General features: G+C 38.9%; 1 protein-coding gene across 1 annotated transcript in view; it reads right to left on the bottom strand.

Moving 5' to 3' along the window:
- Positions 1–208: 208 nt before the first annotated feature.
- Positions 209–21,149, bottom strand: part of unc13a (unc-13 homolog A (C. elegans)) — a 39,587-nt gene continuing 18,646 nt past the window's right edge. The window contains exons 17-43 of the mRNA XM_058401263.1: positions 20,922–21,149; positions 20,482–20,623; positions 20,150–20,319; positions 19,647–19,762; positions 19,297–19,460; positions 18,968–19,121; positions 18,745–18,813; positions 18,267–18,356; positions 18,026–18,160; positions 17,568–17,701; positions 17,335–17,420; positions 16,946–17,072; positions 16,743–16,839; positions 16,166–16,309; positions 15,993–16,070; positions 15,879–15,902; positions 15,581–15,658; positions 15,367–15,455; positions 15,029–15,181; positions 14,609–14,732; positions 10,224–10,280; positions 10,051–10,131; positions 9,639–9,786; positions 8,169–8,225; positions 4,722–4,814; positions 4,469–4,628; positions 209–3,926 (exon numbers count right to left, since the gene is read on the bottom strand). Coding sequence (XP_058257246.1) covers positions 3,635–3,926; positions 4,469–4,628; positions 4,722–4,814; positions 8,169–8,225; positions 9,639–9,786; positions 10,051–10,131; positions 10,224–10,280; positions 14,609–14,732; positions 15,029–15,181; positions 15,367–15,455; positions 15,581–15,658; positions 15,879–15,902; positions 15,993–16,070; positions 16,166–16,309; positions 16,743–16,839; positions 16,946–17,072; positions 17,335–17,420; positions 17,568–17,701; positions 18,026–18,160; positions 18,267–18,356; positions 18,745–18,813; positions 18,968–19,121; positions 19,297–19,460; positions 19,647–19,762; positions 20,150–20,319; positions 20,482–20,623; positions 20,922–21,149 — 3,290 coding nt within the window. The 3' untranslated portion in view covers positions 209–3,634. The remainder of the gene's footprint in view (positions 3,927–4,468; positions 4,629–4,721; positions 4,815–8,168; positions 8,226–9,638; positions 9,787–10,050; positions 10,132–10,223; positions 10,281–14,608; positions 14,733–15,028; positions 15,182–15,366; positions 15,456–15,580; positions 15,659–15,878; positions 15,903–15,992; positions 16,071–16,165; positions 16,310–16,742; positions 16,840–16,945; positions 17,073–17,334; positions 17,421–17,567; positions 17,702–18,025; positions 18,161–18,266; positions 18,357–18,744; positions 18,814–18,967; positions 19,122–19,296; positions 19,461–19,646; positions 19,763–20,149; positions 20,320–20,481; positions 20,624–20,921) is intronic.

Genomic DNA, 21,149 nt, shown 5'->3' with positions numbered 1-21,149 from the left:
ATTTTTGTTTATTTATTGATTATTTATTGATTTTAGTATTATCATATTATTGTGTGTGCTGATGATCACGAATCATGGAATAATAATAATAATAATAATAATAATAATAATAATAATAATAATAATAATAATAATAATAATAATATGAAGCCAATTCTTTTATTTATAACCATTTATTTCATATATTTATGACCATTTATTAAGTAGAAACACAGCAAAAATGCTATTAGTTTCACTTTCTTCCCCAATAAGAACAATAATAGTTAGAAAAACAGAAATTATAAACATCTGTGTATAAAAAAAAGTCTCTCATGCTAGTACTCTGTATCACTACACATCAGTAATACATATTTATATATTCACAAGCCTTCCAAAAATAGAAAATAATACCAAATATCAAAATAAATAACAAAAAGACAACATTTTGGAAAATCACATCAAAGACACATGCTGGCACAAAGAGAGATCTTTTCCAACATGCACTGCTTCCTATCTACAGACTTGGAGTCATGGTTTGGGTGAGGTCAGACATCAGTGCACTGTGTGTGTGTTTGTGTGTATGAGAGAGAGAGAGAGAGAGATAGTGAGCATGAAAGCGTGATCTCTGTGTGCGTTGTTTACATGCTCTGTTTATGCTTCTACTTCTTATTGACAGTCACTTTGGTGTCTCTCACACAACGTCACATTCTCTCACAACATCTCATTCAGTTGTCCTGCATTCTGCAAATGTTTCTACCTTAAAACAGTCTTGATTCAAAAGAATCAGAAAAACATTTGTCTGTAACTTACTGTACACCTCTACTGTAACCTAATTCAGATAAACAAACAGTGACATCATTGTTTGTATGAATAATCCATAATGTAAACCATAAAAAAATATTACCTAAATCTAAGACTAAGTCTAATAATTTGACACTTGAAAAAAACCCTTAGTTGTAAAAGATCATTTTGGGGAATTGGCGTAAAATAACTAATTTATAAATGTACCAGATTTCCGAATTGGCTTGGATTTTGTCCGATTGGCAGTGCTTTCTAGACGTTTCCTCCAGAGACATGTTAAACGAGGCAAACCGGTCAAAACAAAACAAGCCACAGTTGTATTAGGGAAAGTCTCATTTGATTATTAAAGCCACAGCTGGGAATAAGTCAGATGTCTCATATTCTCACACTGACGCAAGCACAGATTTAGGATACTGCTGTCTTGGTGTTCAAAATTCCAGGTCAGGCTTCATATCTCTTAACTAGATATGATGACATGGTTTAGCTGCAGAGCTCTTAATTTAATATAACCTAGTCTACCTAAAGCCAGCATGCTTCCTATTAAATGATCTAATACATCATGGACCTTAGCTTAGATTCCTAACATGATACACATTTGTAAGGTGTCATAGAGATAAGAAGTGTAAAAACAGAATAGCTAAAGATCAGAGGAACCAGCAAGCTCTACAGCTTACAAAACCTAGCTGTAAGGTGAACCCCGAATGGGTGGCTTCCTACTGCACATATAGTGAACTACATAGCCTTTGCGTTATTATGCATTTTTGGTCAGATTTTAACAAATATTTGAAATACTTGTCTGAAATGTCTGCTTGGCTTTTAGTTTTGGCAATAGCTGATTCAAATAGCAATTTTTGCACTGTATGTTATATACTAAGCACCAGTTACCTCCCTATGTAGTGCTGAGGGTACCAGAAATGCTATCAGCCTTTCAGTTAAATATAAATTGCAGGACATTCTGGTGCCTCCTTTCTCGGCATACATCAGGCTGTAAAAGTTACAAACCTTCAAAAAAGTCATAACTTCAGTTTTTTGTTTTAAATTTAGTACATGAAAGTACGTTTCATGTGGTGATTTTCCCACTTTCCCACACTCGCAATTAAAACTAGGCCATTTCAGTCATAGCTATTGTTTGTTGTGCCGGATATCTAGACACAAATAAGAGATATTTTAATGTTGGTTGGCTAATTTTGAAGCTCAAGCAGCAACTCACCAGATCTTGTTCCACTCGAAGATAAACCGCACACTCCTCCAAAGCTTTAACCAGTCATTATCTCTGACCTCCACTCTGAAACACTTCAGAACATTAGGGGCTGAAATAGCTACATTCCCAGCACTAACTGCTAAATGGCTGGAAATGAAGGGGTATGATCAATGCAGGGATGTATTTATCAGGTTAAACAAGCACAGAGTCTACATACACTTTGTGCTTTCGTAACACTTAGATGGGAGGCAAGACCATGAGGGTTGCTATGGCAACAGCAGTGGAATTATTCTGAACTTCGCCGACGTGTCTGCTGTGAGGGAAATTACGTAAAACAGATGCTACTTTATAAAAGTAAACAATGCAAATGAGTCACATAGTCATTTAAGGTCCTTTTTTTAAAATCTGATGTTCACTATATTTGCACCTGACCCACGCCCCGCAAATGCCTTCTTTATAAATTCTCAGTCATGCACTCACTTTATACACCACACATGCAAGGCACACATGCTCACACACTAAGAAACTGATATAAAACCCCAAAAACTGGACATGAGGGAGAAATGGCAGTGTGTTTAAAGGAACCCAAACATGCCAACATTGCTAACAGTAAGTCAAGGGATTAAGGGCTAATAGTAGCAGTAGTGGCATATGGCAAAAACCTTCTGAACTTCCCAGGGATATCGTTTACTGTTTGCCTACATTAGCACTGTCGAGAAAACACACACAACAAATGCTTAAATTAATGTCAGACACCAAGTCATTGCTTTCTCCTGATTCACATCATTCCCAGTGGGATGTAAAGAATTGTCAAAGAAATGTTGCTTTGTGAGATGTATTTGGTCCAAGCTACTTGCACTGCAAGCTATGGTTTCATTTTTATAATAATGTTCTTGTGCTTGATCTAAAAGTTTGCATAATTTTCAAAAACGTTGGCCCCATTAAACAGTGTGCCTTTCAGAAGTAGTGGAGAAGGACATCTCACTGAGAACAAAAGAGGAAAACCCTGACACTGAGACACCCATGTGGAGGTGCAGGAATGATTGAAAAATGAACAAGGCAGTTAGAGACAAGATTTCCACAGACATCATTATCAGATATTAAATAAGGGAGTTGGGGTATTAGGGCTTCGGGAGGCATCAATGGCACTACATATAGCAACCCTGCTTTCACTCAGGTATATCTCTGCTCTGTACCTTTTCCCAAAAAAGGATCCATTTAAACATCTTTCAATATAATGGCAGACAATATTATCTCTTTTATATATTATTGAAAGAATATTTATATATATATATATATTTATGTATGAATAACTAGATAAATATGTTGTTCTTTAAACATCTTTCAACCATGAGGTTGTGTCATATAATATGTACTTCTGAAAATCAAGGACACCACAAACATCAACTATTATAGAGATACAAGGTTTTGTACCTGTATCTTTTTATGTGCTGCTGTAATTTGCTTGTCAGACAAGCCTCATAGCAGGTTATGGCAGTGTCTTAGGTATCACTATCTTGTGTGATTGGTCCAGTATAATCTGCAGAGCATGTGTGTGTTTGTGTGTGTTAGCTGTCTGTTTTAGTGCAACACTCAACAGAAAGAGGAGGTGGGCAGTGAATTTGCAAATCTGCTATTTCTTCATTAATACCTTTAGCTCCCTCTGCCCTCTTCGGCTGAGCGCTGATCGGACTTGAGCTTGACAAACTCCTTGGCCACATCGTCGTTGTTGCGCTGTGAGAGAATGCGCAACACGGTCAGGCCCGTTTCGTCCATGTGGATCCGTTTGGCGAGCGGGAGCCAGCAGGCCACACTACCCCGTGGTGCCACATCCTTCAGCTGCAGCACGGCCATGCCCACAGTGCGGTCCTCCCGCGCAAAGCAGTAGTCCTTCACACACACCTGCAGCTCATAACACTCCGGCCCCACCTCGTTACTCAGCGTGCTAAAATCAAGGTTATAAATATAGGCCTAAGGTTATATCAGGAACAATGCTAATGTATCCTGAACATGTAAATACACCTATCATTCTTGTGTTAAATAATAAGTTGCTCGATAAATAATGGGTAATATACTAGCACACATTTGTCACAAGTAAATAAGTGCCTTTATCCAGAATGACAGTTTATGTTTCTCTAATTACATTGTTATATTTATCATTTATCAGTTTCTAGGTACCATACTCGGGTCATCAATCTTGTCCACAAAGGGTCAAGGTTTTCATTCCAACCAGGCTGGAGTTCTTGTACCTGATTCCACACGTTTACTCTAATTCTTCTTGAGCTCCAGACACCAGACAAGTGTGCTTCCTATTTGGCCGTAATGAAAGCCTGCAACCACACTGACCCTTCGTAGCACAGACTGAAGACTGCTGCCTTAATGTTATCTGTAGTAGGTTTAAATCAGTGATATTCTAAAACTGATATTCTGTATTCCTAATCATTTTTTGCGTTCACAGATGATAAATTTTTAATAGTCGATACTCACAATGTGAATGTTTCATTGTATTTGGGAGCCCAGCTGTTGTTCTTAGATTTAGTGGCATACTTCCTCTTCTTATCGCTCAGGTGGGGGCCGATGATGTACACCTCCACGAAGGGTCGGAATATTCCAGACGTCTGCCACCTCAGGTCGTTTGCAGCAACCACTACAAAGAGAGGTGTTTACATTTCTTTTAAGCAGCTCATCCAGAAAAGTTAATCCTCAAGAAATCTAAAAACAGGATAGAAGCACCGCTGACCTTTTACTGTGACCTTGTGTTCGCCTGTGTTGGGATGAGTGAAGATCTCCACATGAATAGACACCTCTCCCACGGCATCATCCACCCCAGAGCCTGAGAAGAAGTGGCAGATGAGAGTGCTCACAAATCAGTCTCTCGCCTCAGCACATGCTCTGTTTTATGTATATTTTGGAGATGACTGGTTACAACTGAAAGGAGATTATGCCAGTGATAAAGAATGTGGTATCATTTCATATTCAAGTAAAATTCAGATCAATGTTCACTCGATATTTGTAATAGTGTGTGGCTGTGATACCTGCAATGCTAAAACTGATAGCTAGTCAAAAATATTATAACGAATGTAGAATAGAATAATTATATTTCACATTAACTATAAGTGAGTTTTACAAACACAGATTTATTTCTCAGTACAGGGAAAAAGTTCTTGTCTGTGATAGTCTTAACAAATGTGCTGGACAGACAGTAAGGTTGTGAAATTATATTATGCCATTTATAAGCTCTTTTTACTTGCGCCATAGATGATTAAACCCTTAAACAGCCCACTGATTGGTCCAGACTTCACTTCAAATCTTCACTGTTGTAAAAACATACCAGCTTTACATTTAGAAATAAAGTGCTTGCTGTATGTTAGTTTATAAATATACTAATTGAAACTATGCTCAAAGTACAATTCATGCAAAATTAACCAAAAGTCCAAAACCACATAGGGGCCCACTTTATGTGAGATCTGAGTTTGATCTGCACACATGCCGTGGATGTTTACTTGCTCTGTGCAGGTCTGTTAACTAAGGTGAAGGAGAGTGGTGTCTTCACTGCTCCAGCAATGGAAGAGAGACGGGCATTGCACAGAACTCTCTTCCACTGGATTAAACTCAGGCAGGGACATGCCAAAACGTGCTGCTTTTCACATCATCTCCAGACTTTCAGGGATAGAAACATCATCTCTGAATGGTCAGTCCTAGCACCCACTGCAAGTGATAGACATTCTGCCAGAGGGGTTACACTGTGCTACATAGCCATAGGAGCAAGCCAAGATAGTAGGCAGCATCTTTTGTCATTTAGCTGAGACAAAAAACATTCTTCAGGAATGTAACCAAGTAATAATACATGATTCAGAAGGAAATGAATATGAATAGGAAACAGAATAATGATTTTTGTTTTGCCAATGACCTGAACATGTTTTCACTGAGCCCCAATTAAAACCACATTTCTACCTCTTTTTCTATTGAAACTGGTCCAAAATTCATAAGAGTGAACCGTAAAAGTTCAGGAGAAAACAAACAAACAAACAAAAAAACAAACAAACAAAGACTTATAATTTGGAACACTAGATAGATACATTACACAGATAAAGATATATTACTACCATACTGTGTTTATGGCAGATGCTACCCCTCCAACAGAATGTGTGTGTTAGTAAGGAGAGTCCCTGAGCTTAATGAGCTTTTGCTCCATGCCACTGATGTTGGAAAAGGAGTGGGGAGGGGCAACATGCAAACAGGTACTGGCTCATTCGTCCAGCAGGGGGCAGTAAGGCTGTTTGCCTCTGCCTATGGACTCAAGTGGATCCGAACACTTACACATGCATAAGTAAATAACAGCTGTCACACACGCTTTTGCACACACACGCGCGCACACGCACAAACACTCAAAATCTATTTACCAGCTGGCGGCTGCAGACAAGGCTAAACGTGCTGTAAACTTCACGGTTTTCTGTGTATGCTGTTCCGTGTGGTGATGAAAGAGGCTGTTGACTTTCACTGGCTAGGCTTCTCTTAGTGTGCTGTGCCGAAAGGGACTCAACAGCAGGGGCTTGATGGTGATACCCACATTTGACTCTCTGCACCATGGCCCAGTTAGACAGCAAAGTTCAGCCGGCACTCACTGATCTATTCTGCACTAGGCAGAGTAAGCTAAAAATAGCAGCTATTTAGGCTGCTGTGTTCTTTCATGAATTTATTCCGACTGCAGTGTTCACAAACCTAGTGAGAAGGATTGCACTGAAAATGTTTCAGGACTATTTGCAAAATAACTGATTTGTTATACATTTATGCCATATACTGACATTTCTGTTCTGGTTTCATTGTTGCTCTATGGTTCCCAATACCTAATTTTATGAAAAGACCTACAATGCTACAGTGATCATTTCATTAAGCCTGCATGAATTGCATAGGTTTTCCTCTTGCTCGTTAGGCCACATGTCTGTATCAAAAGTTATTATAAATCCAGACTGGAGAAAGTGTCATTACAGGGGCTACTTGGCTGTGTAGAAGTCGTGTTTGCATAATTTACATCCTCATCAAAACAATCAGTGAGCCCTGGATGTGGGGAGGGTCATTCTGGAAATGACCACTCCCATCTGGACAGAAATTCATGCAAGTTTATCATCATAACAGAGCTCAGTCAGAAGAACCTTATATTGATGTATAACAACAGTTCCAACTAAGGGAACAAGTAGATTCCAACTATGCTGGGAACAGCATAACAGATCCACTAGTTCTGTTTTCTGTGTGTGTGTTCAGGTCAAAGACACTGTTGACATCAAGGCCTTGTACTGTAATGCACCTGATAGAGGGCCTAACTGAGCAGTGATAAGACAGAGCCAATCAGGAACCAGAAAACAGTGATGCATCTTAAAAGAGAGCATCATCTGACCTCAAAAACCTCTTTAGATTGGCTGATTGGTAGGGTCACATCAGTTAAGCACTGGCTGCTTTAGAGTTTAGGTACAAAAAGATCTGACCCTGCCTCTGAACACACTAAGTCCTCATCCTTTAATACTACTTCAATACTCAAATGGAGTTATGAAATAAATACAGATGAAGGCTCTGATCACATGATCGCAAGACAGAATTTGCAGCATTCTGTCTTTGCTTATCTCAGTCATTTGTTGCTTAAGTTTGCTTGCTGCCACTTGTGCGCCCACACACACACACACACACACACACACACACACACACACACACACACACACACACACACACACACACACACACACACACACACACACACGCAAACGTGTGAACATGACTGAACCAAGCCAAATCACGAGCTACCCCTTAAGATGGTCCTCTAAAAAAATAGTTTTTCTTGTAGGTTTTTCTTGCCAGAAGTCTCCACAAAATCAAAACTGTCAGATTTGGTCCTCACCATGATACAAACACACACACACACACACACACACTTTAGGGTTTTCTTCATCCTGTAGTGCCGTTATACATGTCCAACCAATGTATGTGCACATACAGCAAGTCAGTCCCAAGACCTCGTACATGCAAGGCAGTGATGTTGAGACTGCCTCTGTGGGAGGATATGCGTGATTGCATTGCATGCGATTGGGCCATTTGGATGGGATGCACATGATCTGATAATCATCTGAGAGAAGCTTTCGGCTGGGCCACTGATAGGTCCTTAGTGGTGCAGGGCATGGGCCCTTAGTAGACGTACCCTTTTCGGGGTACACATCCTCGCTATGGGTGAACCTTATCCCCTTCCCTCCATGAACTGGTGGAAAGACAAGGTAGGGCAAGATGGAAAATACGAAGCATTAAAACAGACAAGAGTTGAGGGATGTATAGGGAGATAAAAAAAAAGAAGATAAAAAGAGAAAGTGAAGGAAACAGAGAAACAAAGTAAGAGAGAGAGAGAGAGAGAGAGAGAAGAGAGCGAGAGAAATTGAGAAAGAACGAGAGAGACAAAAAGACAATAAACCAGCAGTTCAATAGGCACTTCTAGACCTTATAAGGTTTTCTGATAAAGCGTAATATAGATTCAGCTTCATTCAGTTTTTTAATAATCTGCTGAGGCTTTCGCTCGACACACACATACTGCATTACATTCACTCCTTAGTAAATGTATTTAATTGCTTAGCTAAAGGAATGACATTTATTCTAATTACATCTCAAGTGATCTTTCATTAAAAGGGCTTCTCTGCCAGAGGCACTGAAAGCCAAACTGTGTCAGGATTCCCGTAGCATAAGCATGACTACAGTAAGAGAAACCAGAAAAAAGGAAGGAGAAGAAGAGTACACCAGTCCCCACAAAAGTCTGTATCTCCTTACAGAACAGATGACAGAACAGTGAAATATAAGCAGAGGCAGGAATGAGAGGAATCAGAGATGTTTAAAAATCTGAGTCAAGTCATTTTTTTTAATTGTATGTACGTGAAATGCTATTATATTATTACACATCATACTGGATAAAGTATTAGCGCCGGTTAATGTCAGAAACTAGATGCTGTGTAAGTAAAAAATAAAATAAAATCTCCATGTTTGAGCCATAATCTAGATTATCCGTATATGATTAAATTACTCAATTAGATTAAACTATGACACAAAAATCTAGTACAGTTTAAAATGGACAGTTGTTATTGTCAACGTCAATAATCTCCTATTAGTCCTATTGCGGTACTAAACAGGAACCTGAACATGAACTGACAAAACACCTTTTATTTATTTATTTTCATTTTTTTTTTACGGCCGTTATAGATACACAAACATGGTTTCTAGTCACATTTAAAACTTGGCTTAAGCAATTAAGATTTTTTGGTTACCCTTTTTCATCTTCTGTTACCAGACACTTGTTTTTCTGAGTCACCTTCTAAAAACTTCAACACTTTAATAAAAACAGCTCTGCTCCCAACGTGACGCCGTGCTTTTTTCTAGTGTTGTGCTTAATTACCGCTTTAAGCTGCAAGTGAATAGCACTGCAATAAATTACTGTGCACAACGCTCACCAAGCCAAAAATGTAAGGTCAGAAATACGTCAATTTAGATTGGCAGGTCTAATTTATCAGCTCTCAGTTCATGTTTTTTTACTGAAATGTTTTTTGGTTGAAATGTCTTTCAAGTCTGAATCAAGTCATGTGGTGCATATTATCAGCTGAATATGAAAAAACCAAGAAGAATAAGACCTTACCCTGTGCATTCTGTGACTGGACAAAGGTTTTGATGAGCTTGTCTGTAGCTTGTGTGTAGAGAGACAGGGCATAATGGAGAGACTGCAGGTCAGGACTCTTCTCCAGAAAAGTCTTCTTTAAGCCCACTCCTCCAGCATGGAAATATTGCTACAAAATAAAGCATCATTAACTGCTGTTTATCTAGTACAGAATCGCACACACACACACACACATAGTACAGATCGTTAAATGCTATAATTTATTTTAGGATTAATGGTCAACATTGTGTAGTGTTGGTGGGGTATTATGGGGAGGGGGGGTTTGTAATTGGTTTTATATTTAAAAACATTTATTATGAAGATATTATATGAATGTTATATGAGATGTTTAGGAGATATTTAAAAAAAAATCATAATGTGACAAAGGTTTTACCTTAATGGTATCCAGGGCCAACTCAATAACCGCACACTGCTTGGGTGATAAAGCCTTGGCCTCTTCACGCACCATGTGTTCCTGTGGGGGTAAGGGGGAGTTAACCCATATCATTTACTTTTTTTTTTTTATCATAAACTATATTATCCACAAATATAGTTACATTAGGTTACCTTCAGCTTGGAAAGTTGGCCAAGTTCCTTAGCAGCATTAAAAATGAGCTGTGTGCCCTGGGGAATGTAACAGAACACACAAAACAAAGACAGAAGAAACAAGGAAAGGATAGTGGTGAGGTTATGTAATATCATGAGAGACAAATAGCCACAAAAGGAAATCTGAAGAAATCAAATACACAGTGTTTTTTCACACACACAGACGGCATTTACAGAATGTAACATAAAACAGTAAACATAGCTATGTTGAGAGGACACAACTTACATAACTGTACAAACAGAAAGAGCTGAAAGGTCTATAAAATCCATTAGGACCACCATCTAGTCCAGTATTATGGTCAGAACAATAATACTAGTAGTAATAATATTAACAGATGACAAATTAGATGGTGGAGAAGAAGGAAAAGAAGAAGGAAAAGAAGAAGAAGACGTAGAAGAAGAAGAAACTATATTTATCAGATTTCTTAAACCCAATTTCACTCCAGACAGCAAAATTGTATACTTCCAAACAAGTACAAACAAGTACACAAACACATACAAGAGAACAAGAAAGTTTTCACTTCACATTGAACCCTTTCCATTAGTACTTTGCATTCAATTCCAAAGGTGGGATGGAAATTGATTCATCAGACATTTTCAATCAGTATAAACAAATAAATGATTTTATTATTAAATAAATAAAATTTCATTTTTGCATGTCTGTTATAACATTTGTCAAGACACTGTAGGGTTTCTCTGTGTAGAGTATCATGACTGTGTGTTGAGCTGCTAGTGAGCAAGGTGATGGGAAAGGGAAGGGGTGTGAGCCCCTGCTGGGCAAACAATTCACACCTCTCCACAATAACACTGGTCCAGAGATAAAATGGACAGCACAACTAAAGGTTTTTGTTAACAATAAAACACTTTATGCAACTGCCACAATAAACGTATAATGTTATAACACTTAAACCTAGCAGGAAATTTCTTATAAGGACTTTCAAATTCTTCAAGCCCTGAGTGTTTACTTTTATATGCCATTAACCATTACTGTTGAGTGTGACATCACAAATAAGTTCAAAGCTGAATATGGGAATAGCCAATACAGACAAAAAACTGGCCTCTGGTATAAAGAGTTAAAAGGGGAAGTAAAGTTATGTATATGTATATTCAAGTGCTAATTAGGTGCTAGGATACTGTCCAACAAGGTGGACAGGACCTAGCAGGATGATACTGTCCCCTCATCATTTTATAAGTTTCAGTATGATCTTAAATACTATAGGATCAACACACATTGGGTTATATTGAATAAACAGAAATGTACCACTGAGACCTACAATGACTTTTAATCCAGTGGTCCTCCTGGTGAAGGAACACCCTTCTCTGCACACTTTAGTATTTCCCTTGCCCTAATATTAATGTAAACTTTGAAGATGTCTGAATTATTAATAAGTTGATCAGATAAATTAACATAGGGAAATTATGCAGGTTAGGGTACTCAAGAAGTGGGGATGAGAACCACTGGTATAAAACTAGCTATCATAAAAAAAAAAGAGTCTGAAGCCTTGTATCATTCACTCAGTATGGACAGGAACCTTGAGTTGGATAGATCTACTACTAAGGAAATCTCAGAAAACAAGAAACAATTGCTCCAGTATGATTGGTCTCAGATAAGGAAACTAAGTGACAGAGAAGAAAAACATTCAGAAATGGAGAGAGAAAGAAAGACAGGACACATTGAACTAAATGGGTTTTAGTTCTTACATCACTGTGACAAGCAAGCTTCACCCTGCCCTGTGAAGAGAGGAAATGCATTGTTAACTCCAGAAGTGCTTCCGCCTTTCTCACATTGGTTGAATGACAGGGACTGACACTGACAAGGCAATCAAATAATTGCATATAAATGTGTGTAATACATTAGAACTTAAATGTCTCTAGTTTTAGATGTATATTAAACAGTATCAGGTTTGCAGCAGCTACACTGAGGATGGGCCTGGTTTTAAGTTTTAAAGTCCTCTATGTCTGATCTGCTCCGATCCACCAGATTTGGTGAGACTTCATATCACTGCAGAACAAACTGGCACACAGAAGTAAATGTTAAATCGATAGAGTAACCACAAGCATATTCTTAAACAAATGATGGGAAAAATAAAGAAGAGAAATGAACGTGAGAGAAAAACCATATATATTTGAAAATAATCAAAATAATTTCCAGGGCATTAAATTGTATAACAAGGATGCAGAATAAACACAATCATTATCAATCATTTGGCCTTAATTTTTAATGTTACAAGAAAAAAGTAAATAATGTAGTTTAGTCAGAGAGTTTAATAAAAAGAATTTTGACTTTAACCACTTTAGGAAAGCACAATAAAAGGACAGACTGACAAAAACAAATTCTGGTAAGAGAAGACTGTAGATCAGAATCAAGAGTTGAGACACAAGCAACAGACCAACAGGGGAAAGAGGGGTTCAAACAGGTGAAAGTTACTAACCAAACCACAAAGCCACCACCAGAGCCACCCAGGCCAAAAACCTGCCACACAATGCAGAAGGAGGAACAGGAGACAGTGGAAGTGTGGGAGAGTACCACTTCCAGAGAGGAGAAAGTAAGGGAAAGATAGAGGATCGAGGAGAAGAAGGAGGACAAGAAGTGTGGAGGGGCCACCAGATTGAAGGATTCATTAGGAAAGGCCTTGTTCAAGTCAGTCAGGAATGCACCATGCTGCAGCCACCTCAGCTAGAAACAAGAGGTGAACAGGAAGAGGCTGAACAGTGGGGAGGGATTGAGCAGGTGAAGGAGACACTAAGATGAAGAGACATGATAGACAGATGAGGATGAACACCGGGTAGGGGAGGAGGGGGCGCTTGCAGCCACACAGAGCATAAGGAGTGGGTGGATGGCCACCCGGTACTGACGAACTGCAGGACAGACAGACGCACAAAGAGGAGGGCTGCTGTACTTACTATCATCTGTGGAGGAGGAGGAGGAGGAGGAGCGGGGGGGCAAGCGAGAATGTAATAATAATCAGAAAGAAGGGTCAGTGAAGCTGCAAAGAGCCCCACATCAAAACAAAGCAGCATCAACATCAAAAAGGCCCTGAGTCTGCACACTACCAGTTTCAGCTCTTCTGTATTTGTGCCTATTGGGTTACAGTGTCAACACTTGCATGATGCTAAGAAGCTTTTAGCTTAATACGATATTTCAAAAACTAGCGATCTCGAGTACAGACATGGGGCTCTTTTGTCAAAAACAACAACAACAACAACAACAACAACAAATAAAAACAACACAAATAATAACAGATGTATAAAGACAAATAAAATTAGGCTGATCTCTGATCCCTTCATCAGGAATATGCCATTTTTAAAAAGAACATTTACCAAGAGCAGAGAACAAAGAGCAGCCTTTAGTGGATGATAATGGTGCACTCCCTAGGCCAATATTGAGTGTCTTCAAGTGAATGGAAGAAATGGGTATTTTTGCAAGTGGGACAGGGAACAGGGACTGTTAAAAATGACTCCGTGGGGGATGTTACTAGAGTATTTTAGTCACATCTCTGCAGCTGGGACAAGTCTTAGGAGCCATACAGGAAAACAATATGCAATATTTAGTAACAGTTTCTAATATGTGTAACTCTGTTTTCACACAGGCAGCAACACAAGGAAAAAGTGGCCTGAAACTAGTCATTTTAAATGTAAGCTAGAAATATATAGTGGCAGGAAGCAGAGCAAAGATTAGCTATGCCAAGTGGGAGGGGAAATGCTAAAGGAACTTTAACCTTTTGAAAATTATAATCATAATAATCAAAATGACATGGTGATTACTAACAGGAATGAGGGACAATTTTCATTTTTCTACAGTGAAGTGAAACATTATTATTAGTGGTTTTTCATCCACATATTTGTTCCTACTCATATTGAGTCCTTGAGCCAGTGAGTGATACTTGCTTATAGTGATACTCACATGTTTTACCCAAAACACCACAGTGCTGGTGTTTGTCGCTGCTTTTTTGGGGGACATCAAACACTTTTCAGCAGAAATTGTGAGCAGCAAAAACATTTCAGACTCACTCTGGCACTACTAAACGGTAATGCAATGCATCACTGCATGTTATACACTAAAATTTTTCAGTTGTGTATTTATTATTCAGTTGTGTATTTCTGTATACGTTCTTCTTCTAGCTATCATTTGTAGTCATATCGTACTAGCTAGGCACTACCTGTGAAACCATGACAACTGGTAGTATACTAAAGACACGAACGAATATGAGCAACCAATGCAGTATGAATGCAGAGGTGCAGGGAGAAAAAATGCTGTGTGAAGCATAATAGCTGAAATGTAGAGCACTGGATCCTATGTTACTTAAGCATTATACAGAATCTGGACAATTTGAAAAGTCTCTCACCGTTTGATCAGTTAGAGGAGGCAGAACAATGGTCTTCTCCATGGTATTCATGACAAGTTTCCAGAGTTCTTTTAGCACCCGCTTTAGAACTGTCTTCTCACATATCTTAGCAAACAGTGACAAGCTAAGACATAAGGAAAAGAAAAAAGTTTAAAAAATTGAGCTGATGTTTAATCTGAAGTCTGCAGCTCTCTACATCTTTAACATTTAGCATTTAAATACCAATTTAAAAACCTTTATGAGTTAAATTGTGCATACTGGGCCAGCAAAAACAAAAATCCTTGCTGTTTATGGCCATGAAATAACCTTTCTAGAATCAGCAAACACACTTCCCAGATCTGCAGTCTTATTCTTTGTTGTATCGTATAGAGGAAATTGGATAAAAACCAGTAGGAGGATCGTTCGGTAGAGAAAACTCACTTGCTGTCCAGGAAGTCCATGATGGGCTGCAGTACGTTGTCTGCATCCTGAGCCACGCTGCTGCAGGCACTAGCTGGCACATTGCCTGTGCCTTTCACTTGGCTCAGAATATCTCCCATCTGCTTCACATTCTCCTCAATGTTGGGCTGGAAACTGAAAAAAAAAAAAAAAAAAACAGTCATCAAAAAATAAAACAAAAATCACATTGCTATGAAATTCTAATCAATGCTAAGATGCTTCATCTAAAGTTCTACACCCATGGAAGAACATGGTGTCAGCATCAGGTTTCGCATGAATTTTTATTCAGGCTGATCCTTCACACTAACTGGTGGTCTCACCTGGTGGCAAAGATCCTGGCCAGGTCATCCAGAACATTGTTCAGTTTTACCTGAAGCTCCTTTAGGATGTCACTAGCCTCAACATTCAGCTAAAACAGCAAGAAAACTTTGAAGGTAAAAAGCCAAGACAACAATACACCAGCTAATATTCACATAGGCTGCTGATATCTGTAAATGACTGATGAGCACATTATAGAATTTAATGCCGACTCACATCCTTGCCCCCCATAGCCTCAAACATCTTCTCCAGCTGTACCCGGAGTTGCTGAATGTTGTTAATCAGAATACAGGGCTGTGGAAATCCAAAGCATATTAATATTGCATAGTGTAAAATCTAAAATGCCACTGGATGTATATTTCAGTAAGTACTCAGTCAGCAAATCTCTCCTTTGAAATTAGGGAGATGACTCTCTGTCTACATTCTTTTTTTAAGACTTAGAACTGATTCTTTAATTACAGATTAAAAATGGGTTGAAGTCCAAATTCATCAAAAGTATTGCCCTAAACCATACCTTTATAGCACCATCTTTTGCGTTCTAGAGTTGCATGAGAAGAAAAATGTGCTATTAGAAAAATATGTAAATTGATGAGGAGAACACTGTAACAAAGACATTTAAAGAATTTACCACTTTCTCCTTGGTGCAGTGGTTAGGGAAGTCTCTGGAAATTATGCTGGCATAGGAGAGCAGAACATTGCTTATTGTCTGCATCAAAAAAAAGCAGAAAGTACAGTTACATCTCTTGTCTTCACTCATTTAGCAGTTAAAAGAGCCTACAGTAGTACAATACTGTTATTCACCTTGGCAAATCGCTTCATGTAGTGGCCCACAATCTGTGGGTCAGGGCACTCCAACTTTTTAATAATTTCAAAGCTCTGGTTGAGCTGGGAAAAGACATCCACGACTGAGCAGGAAAAGAGAGCATGCTCTGATGTCTGCTGGTACTGTGGAAAGTGATTAAAAAAGAGTGAGTGGGAGAGGAAAAGTTGTGGAAGATTTGCAGCCAGATAGACAGGAGGGTGGCTGGTATTTGTGGCTAGACAACAGCAGGTGTGACATCTCATGCATGCAGCAATGATTTGCAAATGGGAAACAGGTAAAGAAACAACTGAGGTATGTATTTTCGTATCTTACTTCTTAACCTGCCTTTTTTTTTTTTAATTAAAAATAATAACTTTTAATATCTTTTAATAATAACAACATTTTCTTGTTGCCATTAAAAAGTTTTTTTATCCATCCATATGTTCATCTAGCCACCTATTCCTTGTATATTTATTCCAGACTGGCACAGAAATGTTATTAAAATCTCAGTGACATTATACAAAGAATCTATGGTCATGTTCAGTAGAATGGGAGAAAACCACAGATTAGACTTACTCCATCTTTTTTGTCCCTTTCCAGAGCTCCGTGCAGAAAGTCTCGAGAAACCTCCTCATTCTCATCCAGCCACTGGATTACAAAAGGTTCGAACCACCTGCAAATGAACGGATCATTAGATTCAAATGTCACCTTCATGTGGTCAGGGTCTGTGTGTCTGTGCATGCATGTGTGAGGAGATAACGGGAACAGGAGTCACTCACGCTGGGTACTCTGGTACTCTGCTCTTGAAGAAAGGCAAATCTTTGCAGTACTCATTGTAAAGCCATTTCACTTTGAAGTGTAGATTCATGTAATCAGCACTCTTACAGAGGCGGTTCTTTTCATGCTCTGAGGACAGGAGAGGTAAAGAAAATACTTCATTACATACTAGCTGGGGCTGGATATAGAGACTAAGCAGCCATGTTGCTGCAGAACATGACAGTAGGAATCAGAGGAAGCAGATTTCTAGCATGAAAGGTGCAAGTATTTGTTGCAGCTGAAATGTGATAACTGTCAACATGAAAATCACAGTGGTAGATTTATGAGTCAGAATATGAATTATATAACTATCATCATAGCATTTTTGATGAGAAAATAACTTAGTACTCACCCTCCATGGCATACTTCATATCCTGGGCGAACAGATTCCACATGACCTCTGCACTGATCTTCCCTACATTCAGTTCTTGTGGAAACCTAGGATGATCAACAATACAATCACATCCTGTCAATATAGTGAAATCTAGTTTTGGGAGCAGACCAAGCAGTAATCATAGACGTCATGTGATGGAATGGATTAGAGAAACTGGATAGTTGTATGTGATGATTTCGTGATGAACTCACTGGTTAAGGCATGGAGTGTAGGAGTTCTTGTCTTCCTCAATGATAGACACAATTAGGGTGATCAGTTTGGACCAGAAGTCAAGGTTCTTGATACTTGGACCCTGTTCTTCAGGAGGAACCTCCCCTTTCTTTGACTGTGTGAAATAAGACTAGTTATGAAACTTTACTTTAAATGGAAGCTCAAACTTATATCGCTACTTCTCTGGGATAAATGACCTGAAAAAATAAATGCTCCTAGAGTTTCTCCTTAGAGAGCCAACCACTGTATGGCAGCAAAATAAATATTGAGCATGAAAAGAACCTCCTCCTGCAGATATTTCCAAATTTAATACATGTTCAATTAAGATGCAACTATGTACTTATTTTTAAGAAGAGAATATAACATGCTGACATACTAAAGAAAAATGTACAAAATGGTAATCTAGATGTAGTGTAGATTTGGAGCTGATGCTGCTTACCGGGTCAGTCTGGTATTCGCGGCTATATAGCTCATGGCAGTTGTTGAAGATGTATTCATATGTGGAGTTCAGGCAGGCCTTCACACAGTCTTTCACGACCTGACTGGCACGAGGAGGACTCTGTAGCTCTTGGACCTGAGAGACAAAATGGGTGCACTTCAGCAACATAGGTATTTTGAAAAAGTGTAGAGAACTGATATTGCGCCATGTCAATATTTCAGAGTGTTTAAGAGTAAAATACCTTCATTCTGAAGAATGTTATACTGGTGAGTAGGTCCACAGTGGATTTGAGATCCTGCAGCCTCTCAGGACTGCTGGCTGGGAAATTATTCTGTTACATTCATAAGAAGAAAATGAAGTAAATTTTGTGTGAGATCTAGAAAGCTAAAAAGCTTAATCTCAGGGGACAGAGTTTACTTTTCTAAGTTAAATCTAATCCTCTGGTTATTTAATAATGCTGTCATGTCCATCATCCTTATTATTATAATCATGCAGCACAGAATTCTGCCTGCAGGAAACTCTCTAAGTGTCTCGTCTGCTGGGGATAAAAGAAAGCCTTCAGAGACAGCCAAACTGACAGAGAGAGAGCGCGAGAGAGAGAGAAAGAGAGAGAGAGAGAGAGAGAGAGAGAGAGAGGGACAGACAAATACTAAAAGATAGAAAGAGAGAATGAATTAGAGAGACACAGTAAAAGAAGCAATAACATAAAATAACAGTACCCTGTACATAGAGAGGTCAATCCTCAAAGAGTTGTGTAGTTGGTCCAGGAGTTTTACAAAGCGCTCTTTCTGTAAAGCACATAACACATAAATTCAAAAAATGCCACCAACATTATCGCACATTTTATTATTTTTGCCCAAGTCCTGCTACCACTAACTATTTCAGATTTTCTAAATATATCAGAAATGTATTTATGAAAATAAGCATGTATAAGCCACCAACCCCAAAGTTGGATGCAGCAAAACGGTCGGAAGCAGAGACATTATTGGTAGCCTGGGTGGTGTGGGCGTAGTACGCATTGATGTTAGCCAGCAGAGTGCTCATCACTGCTGGCACTCCCGGGCACATGTACTTAGATGATAGACAGGCAAAGTGTCTAATGATAGCAGGAAAAAATGATAAAATAAGAATTTGTGTATTCATAATGGCTGTTTGCTCTGTGTTGCTATTATCATAGTAACTGATGACATGGTCTTTCATTTGCTCAATAAAATTCTGAATAAAGTTATGGTTTTATATTTTTATTAGTCATGCTTCAAACTGAAACTCACGTCATGGCTTGGTATATAGATTCCACTCCATAACGCATAGCAAACTCATCCACAATCTCCTGAGGCGTCTCTTCAAAGTAGACCTTCCAGGCATCGTCGCCTTTAGCATCTGGGATCTTTACCACGCCGTTGTTCTGAAGATCCGTCACATAGTGGAAGAGATTCTACAAGATGAAAGAGATGATGTTATTCAAAAGGTACTGGATTGCAAGTAGTACTCCTATCAGTTCATACACATCACAGACTTACTGTCAATAACAAAAAAATCTATTTCTAAAAAACACTGTGATGTTTATGTAAAAACCAGATGACATCACTGTCGTCGTTGTGCACCGTTGAGGCTGACTGACCTCATGTAGGCAAGTATATTGGACGTGATAAGGGGCCACTGTTTCCTCTCCCTTGATCTCCACACTGATGTGCATTCGGATAGCTCCTGACACAGCAGACTTGTCGGTACGCTTGTCTGAACAGGAAACAGACCAAGAGAAATGAATATCTGCCACTGGCAACCAATGGATCTTCTTTATTTGTGTAGTGCTCTCTTAGTGTAGTGCTATTCTTCAAGAATGTATTAGCATGCTCTAGATTTGTAATAATTTTCCATAAACATGTCAGTAAAAGCTAGAGGGCAATTACAGTAGAAAGGTATATTCAACAGTCAGCCATTAAGTATTAGAGACTGTGTTATTATGATTGTCACAAACAGCTTGTAGAACCTTTAACCGTTATGCTACATAACTGAGCAGCGGCTTAGTTTATCCTCTATGGCTGTGGTTATTTCAGTTACACCATCATTAGTATTACAAAGGCAAGTCATTGAGAAAGAGAAAACTGAGGTTTCTTCACTCACCGAGGTTGTACCACACATCCATTTCTCCGCTCAGTGTCCGCACCTCGATGATAGTCTGCCCCAGGAAGTCATCTGACTCTCGCTTGAACTTCTGCTTAACGCGTGATTTGATGTCGTCGTCCTCGTCCCACACCCGTACTTTTATCCGGTCTGAAGAGTTGTGGCACTCACTGAAAATGCACATCAGACACATAGGACTCATCTTCTCCTATACCACAGTGTACCTCACAAACCTCAAACTAGTTTATTAATGAAAAGAATAATGTTACTGTACCTATAACAAGAATTATAACAGATATCATTCAAACTAAGAGGTTGAGTTCTGCACTTACAAATTGAAGGACTCGTCCCACACAGGATTGAGGTTGCCATAGATGGTCTTGGTCCTCTTCTTGGTTTTTCCCACTTGCACTGTTACATAGGGATCGCTGGAGCCAGTTTTATCCTTGGCCTGCAGTCCCTGGGCACACAGAACTGTGGAAAGCAGTGGATTTATTGTGCAGCTAAATGTATTAATTTATCGATCAAATTTGAAGAATTAAAAATGGCACAGTAAATATATAACTTAATCTTTGCGGCATATTTTATAGGAATATTACCTTTTTGCTGCTTGTTTTCTTTTTTGCCTTTGACCTAGTTATTATGGTCATTATAACACATCAGTGCAACAGATTAAGCAATCTGGGCCAGAGAAACTAGCCTTAGGTGTTCAGCTGTCTCATGACTTGATTGAGACATGTGCCAATTAACTTGTAATGATCATCTGGCTGACCTGTGATGCTGATCTTGGCTGACCATTTGGAAGTTCCATCCAAGACACTTTGCTTGACCTGCTTCATCTGGGTGACGTGAGTGGTTTTGGGGACTCCAAACACATCCTGGATGAGCTCAAAGATCTCTGGCTTATTTCTCTCTCGTATTTTCATGCGATCCTTTAGAACCATGATAATGTTCTGAGTCCGATCTTCTGCACCATGCTTAGAGCTCTTCTCTGCAGCTC

Source organism: Hemibagrus wyckioides, linkage group LG10 (assembly GCF_019097595.1).
Source record: "Hemibagrus wyckioides isolate EC202008001 linkage group LG10, SWU_Hwy_1.0, whole genome shotgun sequence".
Taxonomy (NCBI): domain Eukaryota; kingdom Metazoa; phylum Chordata; class Actinopteri; order Siluriformes; family Bagridae; genus Hemibagrus; species Hemibagrus wyckioides.
This window is presented reverse-complemented; position numbering and strand designations above follow the sequence as displayed.